Consider the following 19,670-nt stretch of genomic DNA (forward strand, 5'->3'; position numbering starts at 1 on the left):
AAGGTGATGCTGTCACCAGGGCCGTATCCTTTACCTTTCAGGCTGTGCATGGTACATTTGTCTTGTTTTTTTATGCAGGGAGGAAAAGGTGATGCTGGGACCACTGGTGACACGGGACAGAAAGGAGCAAAGGTAGGAGACGGGTGAGATCCCGTAAGGAGACAGGTGAGATCCTGTAAGATCTCCATCCCTGGAGATAATCAAAAGCTGTCTGAACATGGTTCTCATCAACCAGCTTTAGCTGACTCTGCTTGAGCAGAGGGGTTGGACAAGAGAGTGTTAGGTATTCCTGACCATGGCAGGGGGTTGGAACTGAGTGATCTTAAGGTCCTTTCCAGACCAAACCATTCTATGAGTCTAAGATGTCCTTCAGAGCTTCTTTCCAACATCAACCACTCAATGATCCTGTGAAGCAGAGGTTTGGGCAAGCAGGGAAGAGAGCTCAAGCTCCAAGCTGCAGTGAGGCTGACGAGGAAGGATGCTTTGAGCAAAGGAACAGCTTTCAGCTTGACCTAGAGCAATCTGCTCCATTGTGCAAGCACACAGGGGACGCTCTGGGTCTCCAACATCATCCAGCATCCTATAACTACAGCTAAATCCCACCCAGTGCTGCCCCACTGACAGGGTGATTACAGGAAGTACTGCCCCAAGCCTTTCCTGTGGGGTGCAGGTGTAGAAAGACCCTTCAGAACAACAAGAAGTGGTCTGCTACTTCAGACCATAGTAGCAACTACATTGGAGTTAACCCTGTGTACACATGGAGTCCCTCACTCTTTACCCTCACCTTGACTGAACATCACCACCTATGATCTGCTTTATCCTCAGGGCTTACGAGGGCTTCCAGGACGCATTGGAGCTCCCGGAGCCAAAGGCATTAAGGTGAGCTAAGCCCAGCTTTCATCCTGCTTTGGCTGCCCCACTTCCAGCAGTGTTTCCCACTCATCCCAGGATAGCATTATGCATCAAGAAGCCACCCTCACTCTGGCACAAGTCCCACTAGGTGCGATATGGCCATGCAGAGCAGGCAGCAGTGGATGGAGAGGTTTTAAGGCTTGAAGGGAACTTCATGATAATCTGGACTAAAAAAACCCAGACTTTGCCCAAATCCCCTCCTGCCCTGTGGCTTAGCAACTGCCTGGACTCAATTTGCAATCAGTGCTGGGCACATCACTCTGGCTGTCAGCATCATTAGGCCTTCCTCTATAAACAGGGATAATGGGCTTTTCATGAAGGGCTTTGGAAAGCTTGATAAGAGCTAAGGGAGCTGTTAATAGCTGAGCTGATGGGATGTGGTGGTGTTATTATTGTTGCTGTTATTAATATTTGCCTTCATTGGCCTATTGGGTAAATGAAGCACTGTTCAGTGGGTTTCCCACCTACTTTCATGTTGGTGGGCTTAGAGTTGGAACAGTCTAGCATTTATACTGGTCTGAAGTAAGGCTTTGCCTATACTTAGGTTTCTGTTACCAGGAGTGTCATCCTGTTCCCCCTCAAGTAGCACTTAACCTTGGCTTTTGGGGGCCAGTTTTCCCAATGTTGTAGGAGTTGTTTGTGCTTACAGCACATCCTCTGCTGTTTCATTCACAGGGAGAAACTGGCAGTCCTGGAAAACCAGGGATCCCAGGATCAGATGGACCGTATGGACCAAAGGTATCTAAATTAGGCATCTCCTACAAGTAAGAGGTTTCCAAAAAGCTTTGCAAATGCTGCAAATCCACCTCTGCAACGTGCTAATTCCTTTCAAATGACACAAAGGGGGTTATTCTGGATCTATTCCTATAAGCCAACATGGATCTGAGTGAAGATGCTTGGATACTGAAATAGGGACCCCTTCACTCACCTCTGCAAGACTCAACCGTGTTCATCCACCCCATCCCTGATGCTCCACAGGCATCATTGAACTTGTCAAGTAATGGAGCTTCTTAATGTGATTTCCTTGTTTCCTTGGGTACCACCAATGCACAGGCTCAGAGACCCACATAATATTGTAATCTGAAGAAAAGCTGGTTCATGCAGCAATTTGCAACCTTGCCAAGTCCACATTGGCCATGATTTTATCTTGGCTCATTCCAGGGTGAACAGGGAGCATCAGGGGATGATGGTGCCTCAGGGATTCCTGGAGAGAAAGGAGAAAAGGTCAGTGCCCACCAGACTGCATCAAGCTGCCATTTATAGAAGGATAAATCTCACATCCATCAGGTGGAGTTAACAAAGTTATACACTTTCTGCATCATAGGTACCCTTTCCAGTGGTCAAATGTCAACTGGCTGGAGCATTAAAGGTCCCTTCCAACCCAAACTATTCTGTGACTCAATGATTAAGGCTGGAACTGCAGGTGGAAAGGGCAGGAGAGGGGAGGTTTCCTTAAACTCACCTTCTGCCCATGTATGAAACCCCAGGAGGAAGCCTGCTTAATGTGAGAAAAACCATCCAAACCCTTCTTGGGATTAGTTGTTGGAGTTTATTCAACATCACCATGCCCAGGGTAAAGGGTGCCTGGGATGCTGTGGGACAGAAAAGCTGGATGATGCTGAACACATGGATACAGTAGTGGGAAGGGTCTCCAAGCTGACCTGTTCCTGGGCTCTGCTCTCAACTCCATGAGGAATCCCCACCATGATCATCCCCCTCCAATCTTCTTTCTCTGCATTGCTTAATTTTCCATTTTCTTCCCTAAAAGATCAAGTCTAAAATTTGTACCTTTCCATGGAGGGAAAAAATAGGGTTTCAGTTAAAAAAGAAAACTAGACAATAATCCCAGCAGCCTCCATCAAGTGTTCTGGCATTTTCCAGCCCCTCAGGCCCTTCTGTCATTCAGCTCCACCATCTGGTGTCCATCTGATTTGGGATCTTAAAGAATTTATTGCTTTTACTGATAACAATGCTTCTGTCATCACTCCTCAATAGTCATCTGTGTGGAACACTAAGGGTACTTCTGTTGTCAAGCAACCCTTCTAGCTCACTGAGCCTCTGAGCTATGAATGGTTGGCGGCTGGGGGGTCATTTCTTGGGTAATATCACTCCCTTCCTCTCCTGTTCTTCTCCTCTCCCACAGACATCTGCTTTCAGCCACTGCTGCAGGTTGGGTGTTGGGTTAACTGGAGGGCTTTCCTTCTGCTGTGGCTAATGGGAGCCTTTTCCATTCCTACGTATCTGAACCATCCACAGTGGTACAGATGATTGGGAAATTCGTAGGCCAGCTCGTGGTAACTTCCATTCTGCTCCTTGGGAGTCATTGTTTTTCCTAGGGTTGCAGACGAAAGGATTCTGCTTACACGTGCAGAGAGAGCTGGGCATTAGGTATCATTAAGCATCATCGCAGAGAGAGGCTGCCCATGTCTCACGAAGCAATGAGGTGCCTTCTGGACAAGTAGAGGTGAAAAGCAAAGCTAAAGTGATCTCTACCACGCAACTGGTGCTCTGTTAATAGCACAACAATAGCAGACAAAGTTGGGTACAAGTGGTCTCCTCTTATTGCCAATGCCATGGAAGTATTTGGGTAATACTTGTCCGGCCTGTCTCTATAACCAGCTGTGCCTGAACTGCTCTGTTGGTGATTCTCAGGGGACCAAGGGAGTTCCTGGCTTGGGAGGCTTCAAAGGACAAATGGGATGGCCTGGGAAGACTGGTGTCGCTGGACCAGATGGGCCTCAAGGGCCACAGGGTGAGCCAGGACCACAGGTGAGCATGCCCTGAACCATGGTGAGATCGGCACCTTACATCCTCATGTGACACAGCATCCCAGATGTGTCCCCATGTCACCATGCGCACATACATCACCCCTTCCCTTACAAGCTGATGTGTCCCACATTGAGGTAGCTGCAAAGTCTGTTGTATTTCTGTGGGATCTTGGCCAAGTTACTTCATCTCTTGATGCATTTATCACCAGAGATTCATTTCTTTTTCCTTTCCTCTCTTCTTTGCCTCTCTGCAGTGTAAGATGTGACCTCTCAGTCAAGAAAGGAAGGCTGATAATTTCAAGTTAGCTGGGCATTAAGTGCACCTTTCCCGTTGTTAATTATATAGGATCAGGATGCCAAGGCTTCGGAAGGAGCTGGTGGCTTTCAGACCCTGTTTGTGGGCCACTTAATGAGTGGTTTTGCATGCAAGACATGCTGTGCACCTTTTAAATGTGACAAAAAGACTTTGAAACAAAACATGTTAATGCTGTTGATGAGCAGGAACACTCTGCCCCCAGATCCTATGGTAATGAAGAGTGTCCTGCAGCTGCCAGCACAATGCAGAGGGGACGATGATAGAGATTAATGCTAAACACCCGCCCTTAGATAGCATCCATTAAGTAATGAAGGACATGTCAAGTGAAAGAGAACTGGAAATGAAAATACCCTTCTCATTTGTGCTGAGCTTCAGGCTTGGACAAGAGAATACATAAATAACATGGAAGAACTGAGAACAAAAGAAAAGCTGGATTTGGGTAACTACCTGAAAGACCAGGTGCTATCCATAGTGTGAGGGACAGCCCTGGTTTAACTCCTGCCACCCTCTGAGTCTGGCAGGTATCTGTTTTCCCATGTTTCACCCTTGAGTGATGTATCCCTATAGAAATGTGTGTATGGTTTGTAAAATACTTGCGGTTTCCCATTCTAAATGGAAATTAGATTGTGCTTTGAAGACAAGGGAGGGAGGTAGAGACTCTGGAAGGATTTTCCTGTTATCCCCTGCTGAACTATTCCAGCCAGATACTCCAAACTCTAGTCACCAGTGAATATCCTTCACCAAGCGAGAAGCACATGCAATAACAGGGAGAATTTAGGTGATGTGTGGCTGCATCTGACAGCTCAGGACTGTGCTGGTGGAGATACACCAATGAAAATTGCTTTGGCTTTTGAGGATTGAAGTAGGGACCATTCAGACCCAGTCTGAATGAGTCTGGACCTCATCAGATCAGCTCTTCTGGGTCTCAAAGGTCTCCCTGTCTTCAAGGCACTGGCAGGACTTGGGTGGTGTAAAGGTGTCTATGTAGGCCTTATTGATTCCTAACCTGGTTTCCCCCCATATGGAGAAGAGCATCACGTGTTGGGAAAGCCGTTACCCTGCTCTTTGGAGCCACAAACCAAAATACTCAACACAAGGTTTTAAGTCTTAGGGAAGAAATGATTAAGGAAGGGAAAATGCAGGTGATGCAGCAAGTTGCACTGATGGTCAAACTGAACATCTGTATTGTGTCCTGAGACACCATCAAATAAAGGCTTGACCTAGAGCAATCTACTCCATGGTACAAGCGCACAGGGGATGCTCTGGGCCTCCAGCAACATCCAGCATCCTATAGCTACAGCTGAATCCCACCCAGTGCTTCACAGGTTGATTATAGGAAGGACTGCCCCAAGCCTTCCCCTATAGGGTGTAAGTATAGAAAGACCCTTCCAGAACAACAAGAAGTGGACTAGATCCAGTTTCAGACCATAGCAGCAACATCGTTCTTCTTCCCCTTGCCCTCCAGGGCATACCTTGCAATGAAAAATGTATCAAAGGAATCACAGAGAGGAGGAAGGAGTCAAAAGTGTGAGATCCCCTCATGCATGTTTAAGAAGGCTGGAAGTTTTTACGTTAGCAGCTACAGGCACTGCATGCTCAGAAAGCTGTGTATGAGATAACAAATGGCTTTTGTTTGGATGCTGATTAAAGAGGGACGGTGAGATGCCACTTCCTACACCCACACTGTTACTGCTCTTCTCCCTAGATGAAAGGAGAAAGTCCCTGGGTCTGAGCTGCAGCAGCGAGGTTACCCTCATTTCTAATGTGTGGGGGGGATTGTCTCCATCTGCAAGGCCTTCTCCTCCTGCTGAGGCTGTTTCTTAAATCAGTGCTGGGACAAAACAGAGTGCCTTCTGCCCCTATAGCATCCATCCTTTCTGCAGGGAGGGACCACAGGAAACACTGTGTGGTTGCCCAAGGTAGAAGGGACAAAGCCCAGGGCTGTGACCCATCATATATGATCTATCTGGGAAGCATCTGAGATCCAGAGGGCTCTGGGTGTCTTCTGCTACTGATGCCCAGGCTGGGCTTTAGGAGGGAGAACCCCAACTGGTACTGTGGGATATGTCTAGAGGGTACTCAGACATCGCTAACTGAGCTCTGCTCTTCTCTCTAGGGTCCACGAGGGAAAAGAGGGAAATCTCAGCTCTGCCTTAGGGGACCACCAGGCATGGATGGGCAGAAAGGAGAAAGGGTCAGTATGAGGATGAGCTTCCCAGTGGGGCTCCTCACCACCCTGCCGCAGTGCAGAGCTCTGCACTGGGGCTGGAGGGACCATGGATGTTCAGGGTTGTGTTTCTTGCAACCACTAAAGCACAGTTTTACTCCCAAACACCAGGATATTGGATATCCACCAGGCATTGGATATGGGCAATGCTGACCACACTTCTGCCTGGAGGTATCTCCAACAGGGGCAACTGCTGTGAGCCCTGTGGGCTGCCTGTTGTTTTATGTAAGACTTCCATAAAACATCATATTTTGGGTCAGCACTATGCTTACCGTGGCAGACCAAAACGATTCTCAATGCAGTACCTCACTACAGAGGGGCAACGCTCAGCCTTTTAATACACATCAGAGAATACAATCGAGAGTTTAATCTCCAGATCCCAACCTGCAACCCATGTTCTGGGTCAGTCCTTACAGGCTGCCAATACTGACTCAAGGGCTTTTTGCATCAGGACATGGCTTGTATTAGCTTCATGGGTTGGTAGAGGGTAATGTGATTTCTCCTCACTCCCCAGCCCTTATAAGCAAGCATGGACTGAGAAAAATGACTATCACAGCTTTAATTTAGATCGTGCTTCCTGTGCTCCTTTTCCTTTAATATTTTTTAGTATTTTTAATCAACAAATCCATTTTTTGGCAGTTCTGAGAGGAAAATTGCCCACGGTGTTTTCTCCTAAGAGGTGGAAAGCCCTGTTGGCAAACCTCAGCATCTCCCTCTGTTTCAGCACTGGCATTGCAATCCCAGCCTGGTCTGGTTCCCAAAGGTTCAGATCCTCTCCACACCTCCACCTCAGCCTTTGTGGTCCTTTATAAATAGCAGAGAAACCTGACTTCAGCTGGAGCTCTTTGCATCCTTATATAGGATGTTTTAAGGATGCTAACATATCCTTATGGATAAAGCAGCGCTCCCCAAAAACATGGCAGCCTGCACCCAGCTCCCTTCTGTTCGTGTTGCCTTGCACATGGATGAGTCCATTCCTTTCTGCTCAGTGAGCTACTCACAGATATCCCTAAAACTTATAGGAAATCATGTAAGCCTTTCTCCCCATCTCCCTTCCTAGCTTATCTTTTCCTCTCTAAGGTGCACTTATTCTTGGAGCATTTAATGGTCAATCTAGTGAGCTTTCCTAATGACTTAAGTGTTTTTAACAGGGTGAAAATGGTCCGGCCGGCCAGAAAGGAGAAAAGGGAGGTCCTGGTCTTTCTGTGAGTACTTTAGCTCAAGATCACATCCTATTAGACAGGCTTGAATAGAGAAAATAGGACAAACTGCCCCTAAGAGGTTTAGGGGAGGAGGGAGATGCTGAGAAATAAATTCATTCAGAGAGTATCTGGGAAATGAGAGTGTTGGCCATTACCCAGGGCATCAGAGGTGCACAGGCTGGGGTGGGAGCAGTGCTGGGCTGTAGGATGCCAAGCCCAAGGCACATTTCTCCTCTCCCATCCTCCTTGTGGTGCTTCAGACTCCTTGCAGATAGGATCAGTGCCAAAGCCCCAGGGCTGGTAACAGAATCCCAGACTGGTTTGGGTTGGAAGGGACCTTAAAGATCATCTGTTTCCAACCCTTTTCCATTGATGAAATACAAAGAAAGAGCAGGAGAGAGAAATGTGCCTCATTTTCAAGATTAGGAAGCTGGCATTGATGCAAAAGCAGTTCCTCTGCTTATGAATCCTGAAGGAGTGGGTGACCCACATGGGTCAGGACAAAAGCCCTGTTGCAGCTCCCCTTACAGTCTCCATCCTATTGCCTGAGAGTATGTGTTTGGTGCCATTTGACTGATACAAGGAGGTACTTCCATCTTTCCAGTGTATGGAGGCAAGGCAGGATTAGTTCTAGCATGGGTGTTGTAAGTAAAGATGTCCTACATGTGGGCTGCTGATGATCCCAGATCCCTATGTAGAAAGTGGCCCAAAATTTGACATCTTAAAAGCATAAGAGGTGGTGACCATATGAAGTACAGTAGGACACCAGCCATCACACATAAAAGATGCTCAGCTGAAACAGGGACCATGAGACCATATGTCTCGTTCTATGGGGGATTGTATTAGCTGATAAAGAGGCAGAGAAGAACAAAAGGAGGCGCAGCTACATCTCACCTACATCTAGGGCTACAGCACATTTCCAACCCCTGCCATGGGCAGGGACCCCTTCCACTGGAGCAGCTTGCTCCAAGCCCCTGTGTCCAACCTGGCCTTGAGCACTGCCAGGGATGGGGCAGCCACAGCTTCTCTGGGCACCCTGTGCCAGCGCCTCAGCACCCTCACAGGGAAGAGCTTCTGCTAAGAGCTCATCTCAGTCTCCCCTCGGGCAGGTTCAAGCCATTCCCCTTGGCCTGTCCCTACAGGCCCTTGTCCAAAGCCCCTCTCCAGCTTTCCTGGAGCCCCTTCAGGCACTGGAGCTGCTCTGAGGTCTCCCCTTCAGGAGCCTTCTCTTCTCCAGGCTGCCCCAGCCCAGCTCTCTCAGCCTGGCTCCAGAGCAGAGCTGCTCACTGCTAATCACTGCTAACTCTGCTTTCCCCCCATGGCACAGGAGGAAGAGGTGAAGGAGGTGGTGAGGAGCGAGATGAGAGGCAGATGTGGTAAGTTGGCCCCTGAGCCGTGCTTGGGGCCACCCTCTGACACACACCAGCAGCTAAATTGGAGCAATTTGAGTGCTGGCACATGTGGCTCTGCAGAGCAAATATCACCCATTAGCAGCAAGTGGAGACACGTCACCTCTCCATGCTCCGAGATGAGTGTGGGCCTCTGGGCTGCCAGGTCTCTGCCATGGTCCTGACTTCCTACTCTAACTCTTAATTCTTTCCCTTTAAACCCTGTCTATTCCCACTTATTCCCTTGTTGTTTTGTCAGCAAAGCTTTTCCTCCCTGCTCATCTCCACTTCGCCACTGATTGGTGACAGGCACTGAGTTACAGGGGAAGTTTAGAGCTGCATTCTATCTAATCACAACCTTTCCATTCCTCTCTACTTCTTGACACACAAACCTCTTCATTCTGGTGGTGAATAACTGTCAACCAGCCCCATAACAGTAACAAAACCCACCGCATTAAGGGATATTTATACCCCAGAATCCCGATATCACAAGGATGTCAGGCTTTGGGGATCTTGCTTTCCTTGCCCTGCAGAGTCCAGCTACCTGAGGGCCATCAGAGAGCTGCCCAACTCCTTGTGGTCTACCTATGGCCAAGGAGTGTTTGGGCTCACCACCACTTGCCATTGAGCTAGCACCACATTCATTTCTGCCCAGAGATGTTCGGGGTATATCTGAATGCTTTGAAGAGGGGAAAAAGGATTAAAGCAGTCCATGAAAGCATGTGCTGCCTGTGAAAATAAGGATTTTGTTGAAAAATCTTGTATACATAGGGAAAAATAAGTAGCAAACAGACTATGTCCTGTCTGTCTTACCTTTGCAGATTGTGGAGGTGAGTTCGGAAGGATGCTCATCAAGAGGGGTAAGGCTGCTAATATCTGTAGAAATGCATGTGAGTTCATGCAATAAAGGATGTTCTCTTTGTTTCACCAGCCTGAAACTGCAGGTGAAAAGATGTTGCTAAGAATTAAGTGTTTTTTCCTGTGATTCAGTGCATTAAATGACCCTGGATCACCAACTGCTTTTAGACCCTGGCTCTGGAGGGTATTTCTTGAGAGGAACAGGAGAAAACAGGGTTGAAAGGGACACCAAGAGGTCTCCTGCTGTTACCCTCTACTGCAAGAGAGGATCAAACTATTCTTGACACCCAGCTTTTAAAGCTGCACCCATGGGAACACCTCTCCCATACCTGGGATCCTGCCCTTGCCTCAGCCTCCGTTTGCTTCTGTGATGTAAACAAATCAGAGCAAGTGGATCCTGCACAGTGAGTGCTCTTGGACACAGCAGCCTCCATGCTCTTGCAAAGAGCAACTTCATGACTCAGGTGTTACCCAAGGGCCCTGTTATCTGCCTGCTTCATGCTTCAACCAGGAGCATGTGGTCTTCTCCATCCCTCATGCTCAGAACATAGAATCACAGAACCCCAGACTGGTTTGGGTTGGAAAGGACCTTAAAGCTCATCCAGTTCCAAGCCCTGCCACAGGCAGAGACACCTTCCACTAGAGCAGCTTGCTCCAAGCCCCTGTGTCCAACCTGGCCTTGAGCACTGCCAGGGATGGGGCAGCCAAAGCTTCTTGCATCATTTAGATAACACAGTAAGTTAGCAAAGGAAAGTAAACCCAGATCAAAACCACAGCGGACACACCACAGAGCATTAATCTGGGATGGATTCTGTCTGCTGGTCCACAGTGCTTTGAAACAGGTTTCTGTTAACAGGTTAACTTTGCTTTGCTTTGGTTTAACTTTTGGGTGACATGGTCTAGTGTGAGGCATCCCTGCCCATGGCAGGGGCTTGGAACTGGATGATCTTAAGGTGCTTTCCAACCCAAACCATTCTGATTCTCTGCAGTCAGGATCCACTATACCTACTGTCCCATAGCTGCCAACACTGTTCATCCACCCTAAAACAGATCTTCTAAAGTACCTGCTTTGCTAATGTGCTTCTAGCCTGGTCCAGATCACGCTTGTTCCTCAAGACACTGGGCATCAGGCATACCCAGTATGAAGGATGATGGAACACAGCTTCAAACACACCCAGATGCAGAGCTGGATGTGTATAACTCCGCTAACTCTTCTTGTGGACTCCCAGCCTTTGGGTAAACAAGTCCTACCTGAGAAGACAGGCAGTGCTCAGCTCTATCCCATGGAGATGCTGATCCAGCAGCATTTCATTATCCATGTAGTTCTGATTATGACTCTATCCCCACTGACACTGAGGTCCGTGCAGTCATGGAGGTCCCAGGGAAGCCCAGCACACTTCTAGGGAACCAATTCCTCAAAACCAGCTTTCATTATTACTAAGTTTAGCAAACCCCTTGCTGCCTTCCTTGAGAAGACAGTAGACAGTACAATGTCTCCTTAACTGCTTGCCCTTCTCTATACTGTATGTGATTTAGCAATAGGTCTCCTACTTTGACACATACCCCATTGCTCTATAGGCATTGGCCAACAAAACACAGTGTTGTGACTTGCCTCCCACCCTGTGTTATGCAGTGACAGTCACTTTGTTGAGCTACAACCATTTATCACATCATGGTGCCTTTCAAACTATGGCACCAGATCTCATCCTCACTGACCCGGAGATTAAACCCACAGGTCTAGAGGCAGCTGAAATCAACGGGCAGCTCCAAGGGGATTTTCAGCCTTGGGAGCACACCAGAAGGGATGGTGAAAGCCAGGAGGAAATGCTTAACAAACCCCAGAACATGACCACGTTGGTGACCTCCCTGAAGCCCTTCATGAAGCCACCTTCACTTATCGCAGGTAAGGGCAGCAGAATAACTGCATGTTTCCCATCATTCCAGTCATGGCCATCAGAATCTTCTGGAGCATTCCATGAGCCCAGTGCTAAATCCCCTTCCCTGGGACTGGGCAGAAATAAGGCTGTGAAGGGATTTACAGTGGGGGGAGTCCTATGCTGTGATTCCCCTGTGCTCGTCTGTGCTCAGAGATGAGGTGAGCTGATGCCTCTGGAAGGGGTCGTAGGTGAGGAAAAGCCAAAATGTGTGGCCTCAGTGATGGTCATCACCTTCAAAAGGATGCATTTGAAAGGCTGGGAGGAGGCTGCTGTTTTTCAGGCTGATTTTGTCCCTCTCTTCCCATTGCGTCCTTTGCAATCTCTAATAAAGCTTCCTATCAGCCAGAAATTACATCTCTGAGACCAAACGCTCGAGCTATTACAGACTATTTCTGCCCAGAGCCTCATGAACCCTTTAATGGGTGAGACTACTGATTACAGCTAATAGGAAAACAACCAGCTCTATTTCTGTCCCTTTGTGTTGCCCAAGAGATAGGGGGAGAGAGAAGGGCCAAGGTCCTGCCCTGAAGACACATGCAATATAGATCCATCGATACATGAACACCAGTGAGCTTGTGGCATCACCTCACACTGCATCTACATCTACACCAGGCAACTGGAGAGGGCAAGAGCATGATCCAAGACTGGATCCACATGTATTATCGAGATCCCAGTAAGATCTTGAGCAGCAGCAGGCAGACAAGCTGCAACCATCATTCTGGGGATGAAGGCTGTTCAGCCATGGGGAGGTAATCTATGTCCTGCTATTTGCCCATGGGCTGGAGGGAGGTTCATGGCTCACTCTGTAGGCACAGCTGATGTTAGCATGGAAAGCTCCAGGACCACCTTGGGGTGCAGTGGGTGTCATGGTGGAAAAGCCCAGGAGATGAGCCTGATGGATACAGAGAAATCCCTTAATGCGTGGCTGAAAACAGCCATCTTTGCAGGGAGAGGACGGGATGGGGCAGTTTTAGCTGCGTTTCAGATCATCTACCCTTTCTTCTGACCATGAACCATGGTGAGCATTACAATGAGGGAATTCTTGGCCCAGCTTCATGCAGACTTGAAGAGCCGTATGATCCCATTGGCACAGAGGAGCTACCAGTCAGGAATCCTCCTTCTCCTCTCCCCATGGGATAATGGCTTGTGGGTGGCTTTCCCTGGCCCTATGGGCCTGCCCGCTACCTGGGATGCTGATGGAGGCAACAAGCAGCCTTTGGATGCCAGAGAGGGACTCTTCATCAGGGACTGGAGTGATAGGACAAGGGGTGATGGGTTCAAACTGAAACAGGGGAAGTTCAGGTTGGAGATAAGGCAGAAGCTGTTCCCTGTGAGGGTGCTGAGGCGCTGGCACAGGGTGCCCAGAGAAGCTGTGGCTGCCCCATCCCTGGCAGTGTTCAAGGCCAGGTTGGACACAGGGGCTTGGAGCAAGCTGCTCCAGTGGAAGGGGTCCCTGCCCGTGGCAGGGGTTGGAACTGGATGAGCTTTAAGGTCCTTTCCACCCCAAACCATTCTGTGGTTACCTTTCCCAGAGCCTTGGGAAGAGATTTAAGGCAAACCTGTGGATGGTGACCTCTACTTTTCTCCCATGTAATCTCCTAAGGACTAAAACAATCCCACAAATCCAGCTAAGCATAGAACTGGACTGAAATCACCACCACCTTCCTCTCTCCTGATGTCTGTGTCGTACATCGAAGACATCATCCATCTGGCTATAACCTCACTTTATACAAAGGCAGCGTTTGGGATCGGGGCGGTTTCAGACCGATGGGATGTACCACATCTGATTGAATCAGAGCTGCAGCCGTCACCAGCCGACAATCCCATTACAGCCCAGATCCGAGGCAGGAGGGCTCATAAATCCCTCTGCTAAGTGATGAGCGTGGATAGGAGCTCCAAATGTTAACAGGATTGTGCAATGGGAGCGTTATTGCTGCCAGATTACAATCACTCCTGGCTTCTCCAGGCCAAAAACTCCAGCCTGACATTTATCTCCTGCAAACAACCACAAATACTTCCATTTTCTCTGACTAACACCCAACCTTTCGGGGTTGTTTAACACCATTAAGACTTTTATTGCTGCCCCTTTCTCCTTCCCTTTGCCTATTGCTCTGTGACATTTATTAAGAGGACTTGTTAACTGGTGGAAAGCCAGGTGAGGCTCCAGTGATCTCTATTTAAATGGTGCCTGATTTGCTACTGTGCCCTCATTACTTGTGGTTTCCATTTGCTTCTCCAGTGGCTCCCCGGGCGCAGCAGATACCGGGTCCCTCTCAGCACCAGCACCGAGAAGCCCACACTCAATTACCAGGTGAGATGCGCTGAATTAAGTGGCATTTAGGGAAGTCACTTCCTGGTGGGAAGTGTTTGTTGGCATTGACATCAAGGGGATGTGGTGCCGAAGGAGTTACACATGCCAGCAAACAGTTCAACTCGTAACACAGGTTTGGAATGGGCTTAAAGGAGCTGGTTTTGCACCAGGGCATTGAGGTAGTGGTGAACAAACTGGAGGGTGTCCAGTCCCACCAGTGAGAGTCCCCCAAGCAACACCCCAAATACAACCACCCCTGCAAAGACATCACCCTGCCCAGGACACAAAGGTTAATCACCCCCTTGCAAAGGTCAGACACCACCGTGGTGGGCACCACAGGGGTGGACAGCGCCATGGAGCAACAAGGAGATGAGGGACCTGGGAGGTTCAGTGTGGAGTAGAGAAGGCTCAGGGGGGACCTGATGGCTCCCTACAAGTGCCTGACAGGAGGATGGAGCCAGGAGGGGCTGGGCTCTGCTCCCAAGGAACAAGGGATGGGACAAGAGGAACCGGCCTCAAGCTGCACCAGGGCAGGTTTAGATGGAGCTGAGGAACAATTCCTGCCCCAGAGGGTGCTCAGGCATTGGAACAGGCTGCCCAGGGCAGGGCTGCAGGCACCGTCCCTGCAAGTGTTCACACACCGTGGAGACGAGGCCTCAGTGCCATGGGGCAGTGGTGGCCTTGGCAGTGCTGGGAACGGTTGGACTGGATGAGCTTAAAGGGCTTTTCCAACCCTGTTGGTTCCATGATTCTATGTTGGGGATTGCACTAGATGATCTTTCAAGGTCCCTTCCAACCCAAACTATTCCATGATTCTATGCTCATCCCACTATGGAAATCCGGTGCCAGATGCCTCACCTTGGTCCCTGTTGACCCTTTGCTCTGCCAACCCCATTGCTTTGGGGTAAGATGTTGACTGTGTGGCCTTGGAAGTCCTTGGACCAGCCAAGAGGGAGGATCTAGGTGGCAAAGTGTGGCCTTTTTTCGCCTGGGTCCAACACATGGGTGGATGGGGGTTGTTCCCCTGCAGAACCCTGCCTGCAGCCGATGGACGAGGGTTCCTGCCAGCACTACACCCTGCTCTGGTATTACCACGCAGAGGCAAACGCCTGCCGGCCCTTTGTCTTCGGGGGATGCCGAGGGAACAGCAACCGCTTCGAGACCAAGTGGAGGTGTGAGCAGCAGTGCAGAACCTCAGCAGGTAACGCAGCCCTGAGCCCTCCAGCCCTCCTCCTCCTCCTCCAGCCAGCAGCGAGGCCAAAGCAGGAAACCCATCCACAATGTACCCACCTCCTCTGGACTTGGTCTATTGCTGTTGGAGCAAGTCCAGAGGAGGCCACGAGGATGCTCAGGGGCTGGAGCAGCTGCTGTATGGAGACAGGCTGAGAACACTGGGGCTGTTCAGCCTGGAGAAGAGAAGCTGCGTGGAGACCTCAGAGCAGCTTCCAGTGTCTGAAGGGGGCTACAAGGATGCTGGAGAGGGGCTCTTCATCAGGGACTGTAGTGATAGGACAAGGGGTGATGGGTTCAAACTGAAACAGGGGAAGTTCAGGTCGGAGATAAGGCAGAAGCTCTTCCCTGTGAGGGTGCTGAGGCGCTGGCACAGGGTGCCCAGAGAAGTGGTAAGTGCTCAGTTGTGTTCCCATTACCAGGTCTATGGATTGTGGGGTCAGTTTGTGAGGCTCTTTCTCATCTCCATGCTCATCACAGGGGAAATGAGCTCCTGCTGGCCCTGACAGTAATGCAAACACTACTGCTACCAAGCAGAGCACGAGCTGCAGCAGAAACCAACCTCCCTAGAAAGATGCTCCTCTCTCAGCCTTTCCTCTACATGGACACAACCCCTCTGGGCATCAGGCGAAATGCATTAGTTCTCCATAATACATTATAAAACCCCCTTTGGTGAGGTTCATTTTCCCTATTTCTGAAGAATGTTAAAACCAGAAAGAAATTAAAGGTGGAGATGTATAATTCCAGGTTCATTTCAGAGTTTTCAGGTGGCTGGTTTTCAGACAGGCACCTATTATGCATAAAATCAAGGCCATTGCACACACTGTTATCATTATCCACTTGAATCTTTCTGATACACAACGGACTTTGCACAGCCCAGCCCTCCTGTTCTGCAAGAAAAGAGGCAGTGCAAATATTCACTGCTCTAAGTCCAGGTTAGGACAGGCAATGCCACCCTGGAGAGCTGAAGTGCTCTGTGGGGAGAAGGAGAACGCATTGTTTGGCTTAGGAAGGAGGGCTTTGCTACCCCAGTGCAACCGGCCCAAACTGGGTGCCCTCTTCTGTCCATCCACTGCAAGGGTTAACATCACACCTTGGGCTTCATGGGGAGCCCATAGAATCATAGAATGGTTTATGTTGGAAGGGACCTTAAAGCTCATCCAGTCCCAACCCCTGCCACAGGCAGGGACACCTTCCACTAGAGCAGCTTGTTCCAAGCCCCTGTGTCCGACCTGGCCTTGAGCACTGCCAGGGATGGGGCAGCCACAGCTTCTCTGGGCACCCTGTGCCAGCGCCTCAGCACCCTCACAGGGAAGAGCTTCTGCCTAAGAGCTCAGCTCAGTCTCCCCTCAGGCAGGTTAAAGCCTTATCTCCAGCCTGAACTTCCCCTGTTTCAGTTTGAACCCATCACCCCTTGTCCTATTGCTAGAGCCCCTCTCCAGCATCCTTGTTCTTACTGACCATAAGGGCAGTCAGGGTAGACCAGTTGGCCCAATTAACCTGTTCAGTGCCCACATTTGGTGACCTGTTTCTTTGCAATGTGCTCTGTGAGGGGAAGCCACTTTTTGGTGCTTTAAATCCAGTCCCAACATCACCAGGCAATAACTGACCCTCTTCCCAGACAACACTTTACCCTTGGGCATAAGCATTAAGAGATAATGTAGGCTTCACAGAGCAGCTGTAGATACCTCCAGCACTGTATCTGCACTCTATTGTGTGGTGATGGCACCCCTTGGGGGTGGGACTCATCCAAATCCAAGACAGGCCCATGTGCCCTCTACATGCCCACTTCTCCTGGCTAAGCCTAAATGCTGCCAGGAGCTGGTCCGGATGGGGCCATTTGCTTTATGGATATCATGACCTGGCATAGACAATCCTATAGTGTCAAATACCTCCTGAGCCACAGTGAGCATGGGAGGTCCAAGAAGAAGCCCAAACTTGAGCCAACCTCCAACATTCCCTTTGTCTTCTCTTTTCCTTGTTTATGAAAACCAGCCAGAGGGAGGTGATGGGCTGCAATTGCCTTGTTTAAATCCAAGAGGAACGAAGCTGGGAGAAGCATTACCAGGACACCTCAGAGGCTGGACAAGCAAGAGAAACCATTTAACGTGAAAAGGCAAGGAATGCCTAGAAGATGATGCTGGGAAACTCATTAAGAGCAGGAAGTAAAGTGGTGTGAGGAGAGGGAAGCACCTGACTGCTCAGAAGAGCAGAGATGTCCAGAGGGTCACAACGGCACCACTCATCCATAGAACTGCTGTGCAAAACACTTATCCGGAGTTTATTTTTGTAAAATAAAGGTGGTTTAATGCTGTTGTGTATATAATTCCAGTTCATCATTCACCTGGAAGCAGAAACCCTTTGAGAAAGGCAGAGAGAAAGGTAGGAATGTCTATGTCCCCGTGGCAGGGATGGGTCGAGCCACATCCCATAGCCTTTCAGCTTGAGCCTAAACTCCCTATGGCCTCTAGCAAGTCCCGCCTTCTCCTTCACTTGAGCGTCCCTGGGTAGGTTAAGAGGAGCCATTCCAAACTGTAGAGTACAGGGTTCAGAGCCAGGCTTCGCCATGCACAATGCCCCCCCAGGTCCTCAAGGCATTTGGAGCTGCTGCTTGGAGAGGTGTGGAAATCCAAGAAGTGAGAGGCTGAGCTTCTGGGTTTTGGTGGCCATATGGACCCAGCTGAGAGGAATCGTATCCTATAGGATCTCCTCCAAGTATGCCAGCCCCTCGGAATGGTCACAGCAGTTTTGATGGCACAAAAGTCTCTCCTGGCTTTTGAAATACTTGTCATTTGCCAAAGAAGCAGCAGAAGCAAAAGGCTTTGCCCTCCCCTGTTGTGTTGCAACCAGGTAGGAAATATGGTCTCTAAATATGACACCTCTCAGATGTGGTATGTGCTGGTTGACCATGCCATTGCTGCCCATGCTACCAGCTTAGCAGGCATCTCCCCAACGTGGGAGCTAGCATTTTGGGCTCCTAGCCTTTGCCTGAGGTGCCCTGCTGTGTCCTGGAAAGTTGAGCATCCATGGATGCAAGCCGCAATTCCTCTTGCCACAACAGGTCTCCAATAGACATGCCCAAGATGTCCATAAAGGGTCACTCTTCTGCCCCATATAGACAAAAATGCATCCGTTAATGAATGTACCTTGTGTTGCATCTTCAAGGGAATTGCCTTTCCTCCTCATAACGCCTTTGGTGGGAGCATAATGATGAGGATCCATGGTGCAAAGGGATTGCTGGGGAGTTGGTTAGGAAAGCAGCGGGGTTTATCAGAAGTTCTCTGCACCATTTGGGAAGCTTGAGCTCAGATTTCCCTGGTTTCAGGGTTGCCTCATTGCTACTGGTGGTATAAAAGGATTCTTCTTACCCTTAATGGGTAATTCCCACTTAATGTGGTTACCAGAGGGGTGGTGGATGCACCGTCTCTGGAGACATTCAAGGCCAGGCTGGATGTGGCTCTGGGCAACCTGATCTAGGTGAAGATGTCTCTGCTCATTGCAGGGAGTGATGGAACTGGATGAGCTTTGAAGATGCCTTCAACCCAACTATTCTATGATTCTACCCACATGTCCCAGGCACTGAGGAGGGACAAACAGAGATTTTGGGGGTTTTTATTCCCCTTCATAGCTAACAAAAAGAGCTTTTTTTACTAAAGAAAGAAAAGGAAAGAAAAGATGAATTTGGTCAATGCTGGCAATGAGACAAGTGCCATTTTCAGCCTGATATTTCCAGCCTGTCCTCTCGCAATCATGCTCTGTATCAAAATGTACTTCAGCATGAAAAACACTCAGGTCTTGTACCATGGCAAGAGAAATGCTCCCTGAGAAAAGGAACAAGGTGTTCCTGGCTGAGCTGAACAACGGAGCAGCACCATCCAAAGGAAAGTGGTTATTCAATCCCAGGTGAGGCCACAGTGTCAAGAAACAGGGTTTATTGTGAGAAACACCCCAATTTCCCTGGTATCAGAGTGATGGGAGCACTTTGGAAGGAAGGATGCAGGATGCTGATGTCTGCAGAGCCCTGGTTGGGTTAGGGAGCTTTCAGGGTACCCATCTACGCAGATGCTGCAACCTCTGGCCCTCAGCATCCCAGGACACATGGAGTGACCTGAACTTCAGCTCCTGCATCAGCCCAGGATTGTTGAGAGCATCCAGGGGAGCATTTGCAACCAAGAGGAAAAACGTTCATTCCATCACGCTTGATGAAAATAATCCCTGTGCACAAGAAATCAGAGACCTAACGGAGCGCATGGCCCACAGGGTCAAGTGTCACCTTGGTATGAAGATCTTCATTTAGGTGGGACCTTGCCCAGGGTCACAAGTTATTGAACTCCTACAACTGAGCCCAAGTGTGATGGGGAACGGCTGAGGGACCTGGGGGGGTCAATCTGGAGAAGAGAAGGCTCAGGGGGGACCTGATGGCTCCCTACAAGTGCCTGACAGGAGGATGGAGCCAGGAGGGGCTGGGCTCTGCTCCCAAGGAACAAGGGATGGGACAAGAGGAAACAGCCTCAAGCTGCA

General features: G+C 49.4%; 1 protein-coding gene across 1 annotated transcript in view; it reads left to right on the forward strand.

Moving 5' to 3' along the window:
* The window catches only part of LOC136011516 (collagen alpha-1(VII) chain-like), a 118,188-nt gene extending 100,741 nt beyond the window's left edge, over positions 1–17,447 (forward strand). The window contains exons 76-88 of the mRNA XM_065673450.1: positions 79–132; positions 826–879; positions 1,588–1,650; positions 2,074–2,136; positions 3,565–3,681; positions 6,113–6,190; positions 7,375–7,428; positions 8,753–8,801; positions 9,635–9,673; positions 11,407–11,574; positions 13,848–13,919; positions 14,950–15,120; positions 17,145–17,447. Coding sequence (XP_065529522.1) covers positions 79–132; positions 826–879; positions 1,588–1,650; positions 2,074–2,136; positions 3,565–3,681; positions 6,113–6,190; positions 7,375–7,428; positions 8,753–8,801; positions 9,635–9,673; positions 11,407–11,574; positions 13,848–13,919; positions 14,950–15,120; positions 17,145–17,158 — 996 coding nt within the window. The 3' untranslated portion in view covers positions 17,159–17,447. The remainder of the gene's footprint in view (positions 1–78; positions 133–825; positions 880–1,587; positions 1,651–2,073; positions 2,137–3,564; positions 3,682–6,112; positions 6,191–7,374; positions 7,429–8,752; positions 8,802–9,634; positions 9,674–11,406; positions 11,575–13,847; positions 13,920–14,949; positions 15,121–17,144) is intronic.
* The last annotated feature ends 2,223 nt before the right edge of the window (positions 17,448–19,670 follow it).

The sequence above is a fragment of the Lathamus discolor genome, chromosome 1 (assembly GCF_037157495.1).
Source record: "Lathamus discolor isolate bLatDis1 chromosome 1, bLatDis1.hap1, whole genome shotgun sequence".
NCBI classification, from domain to species: Eukaryota; Metazoa; Chordata; class Aves; order Psittaciformes; family Psittacidae; genus Lathamus; species Lathamus discolor.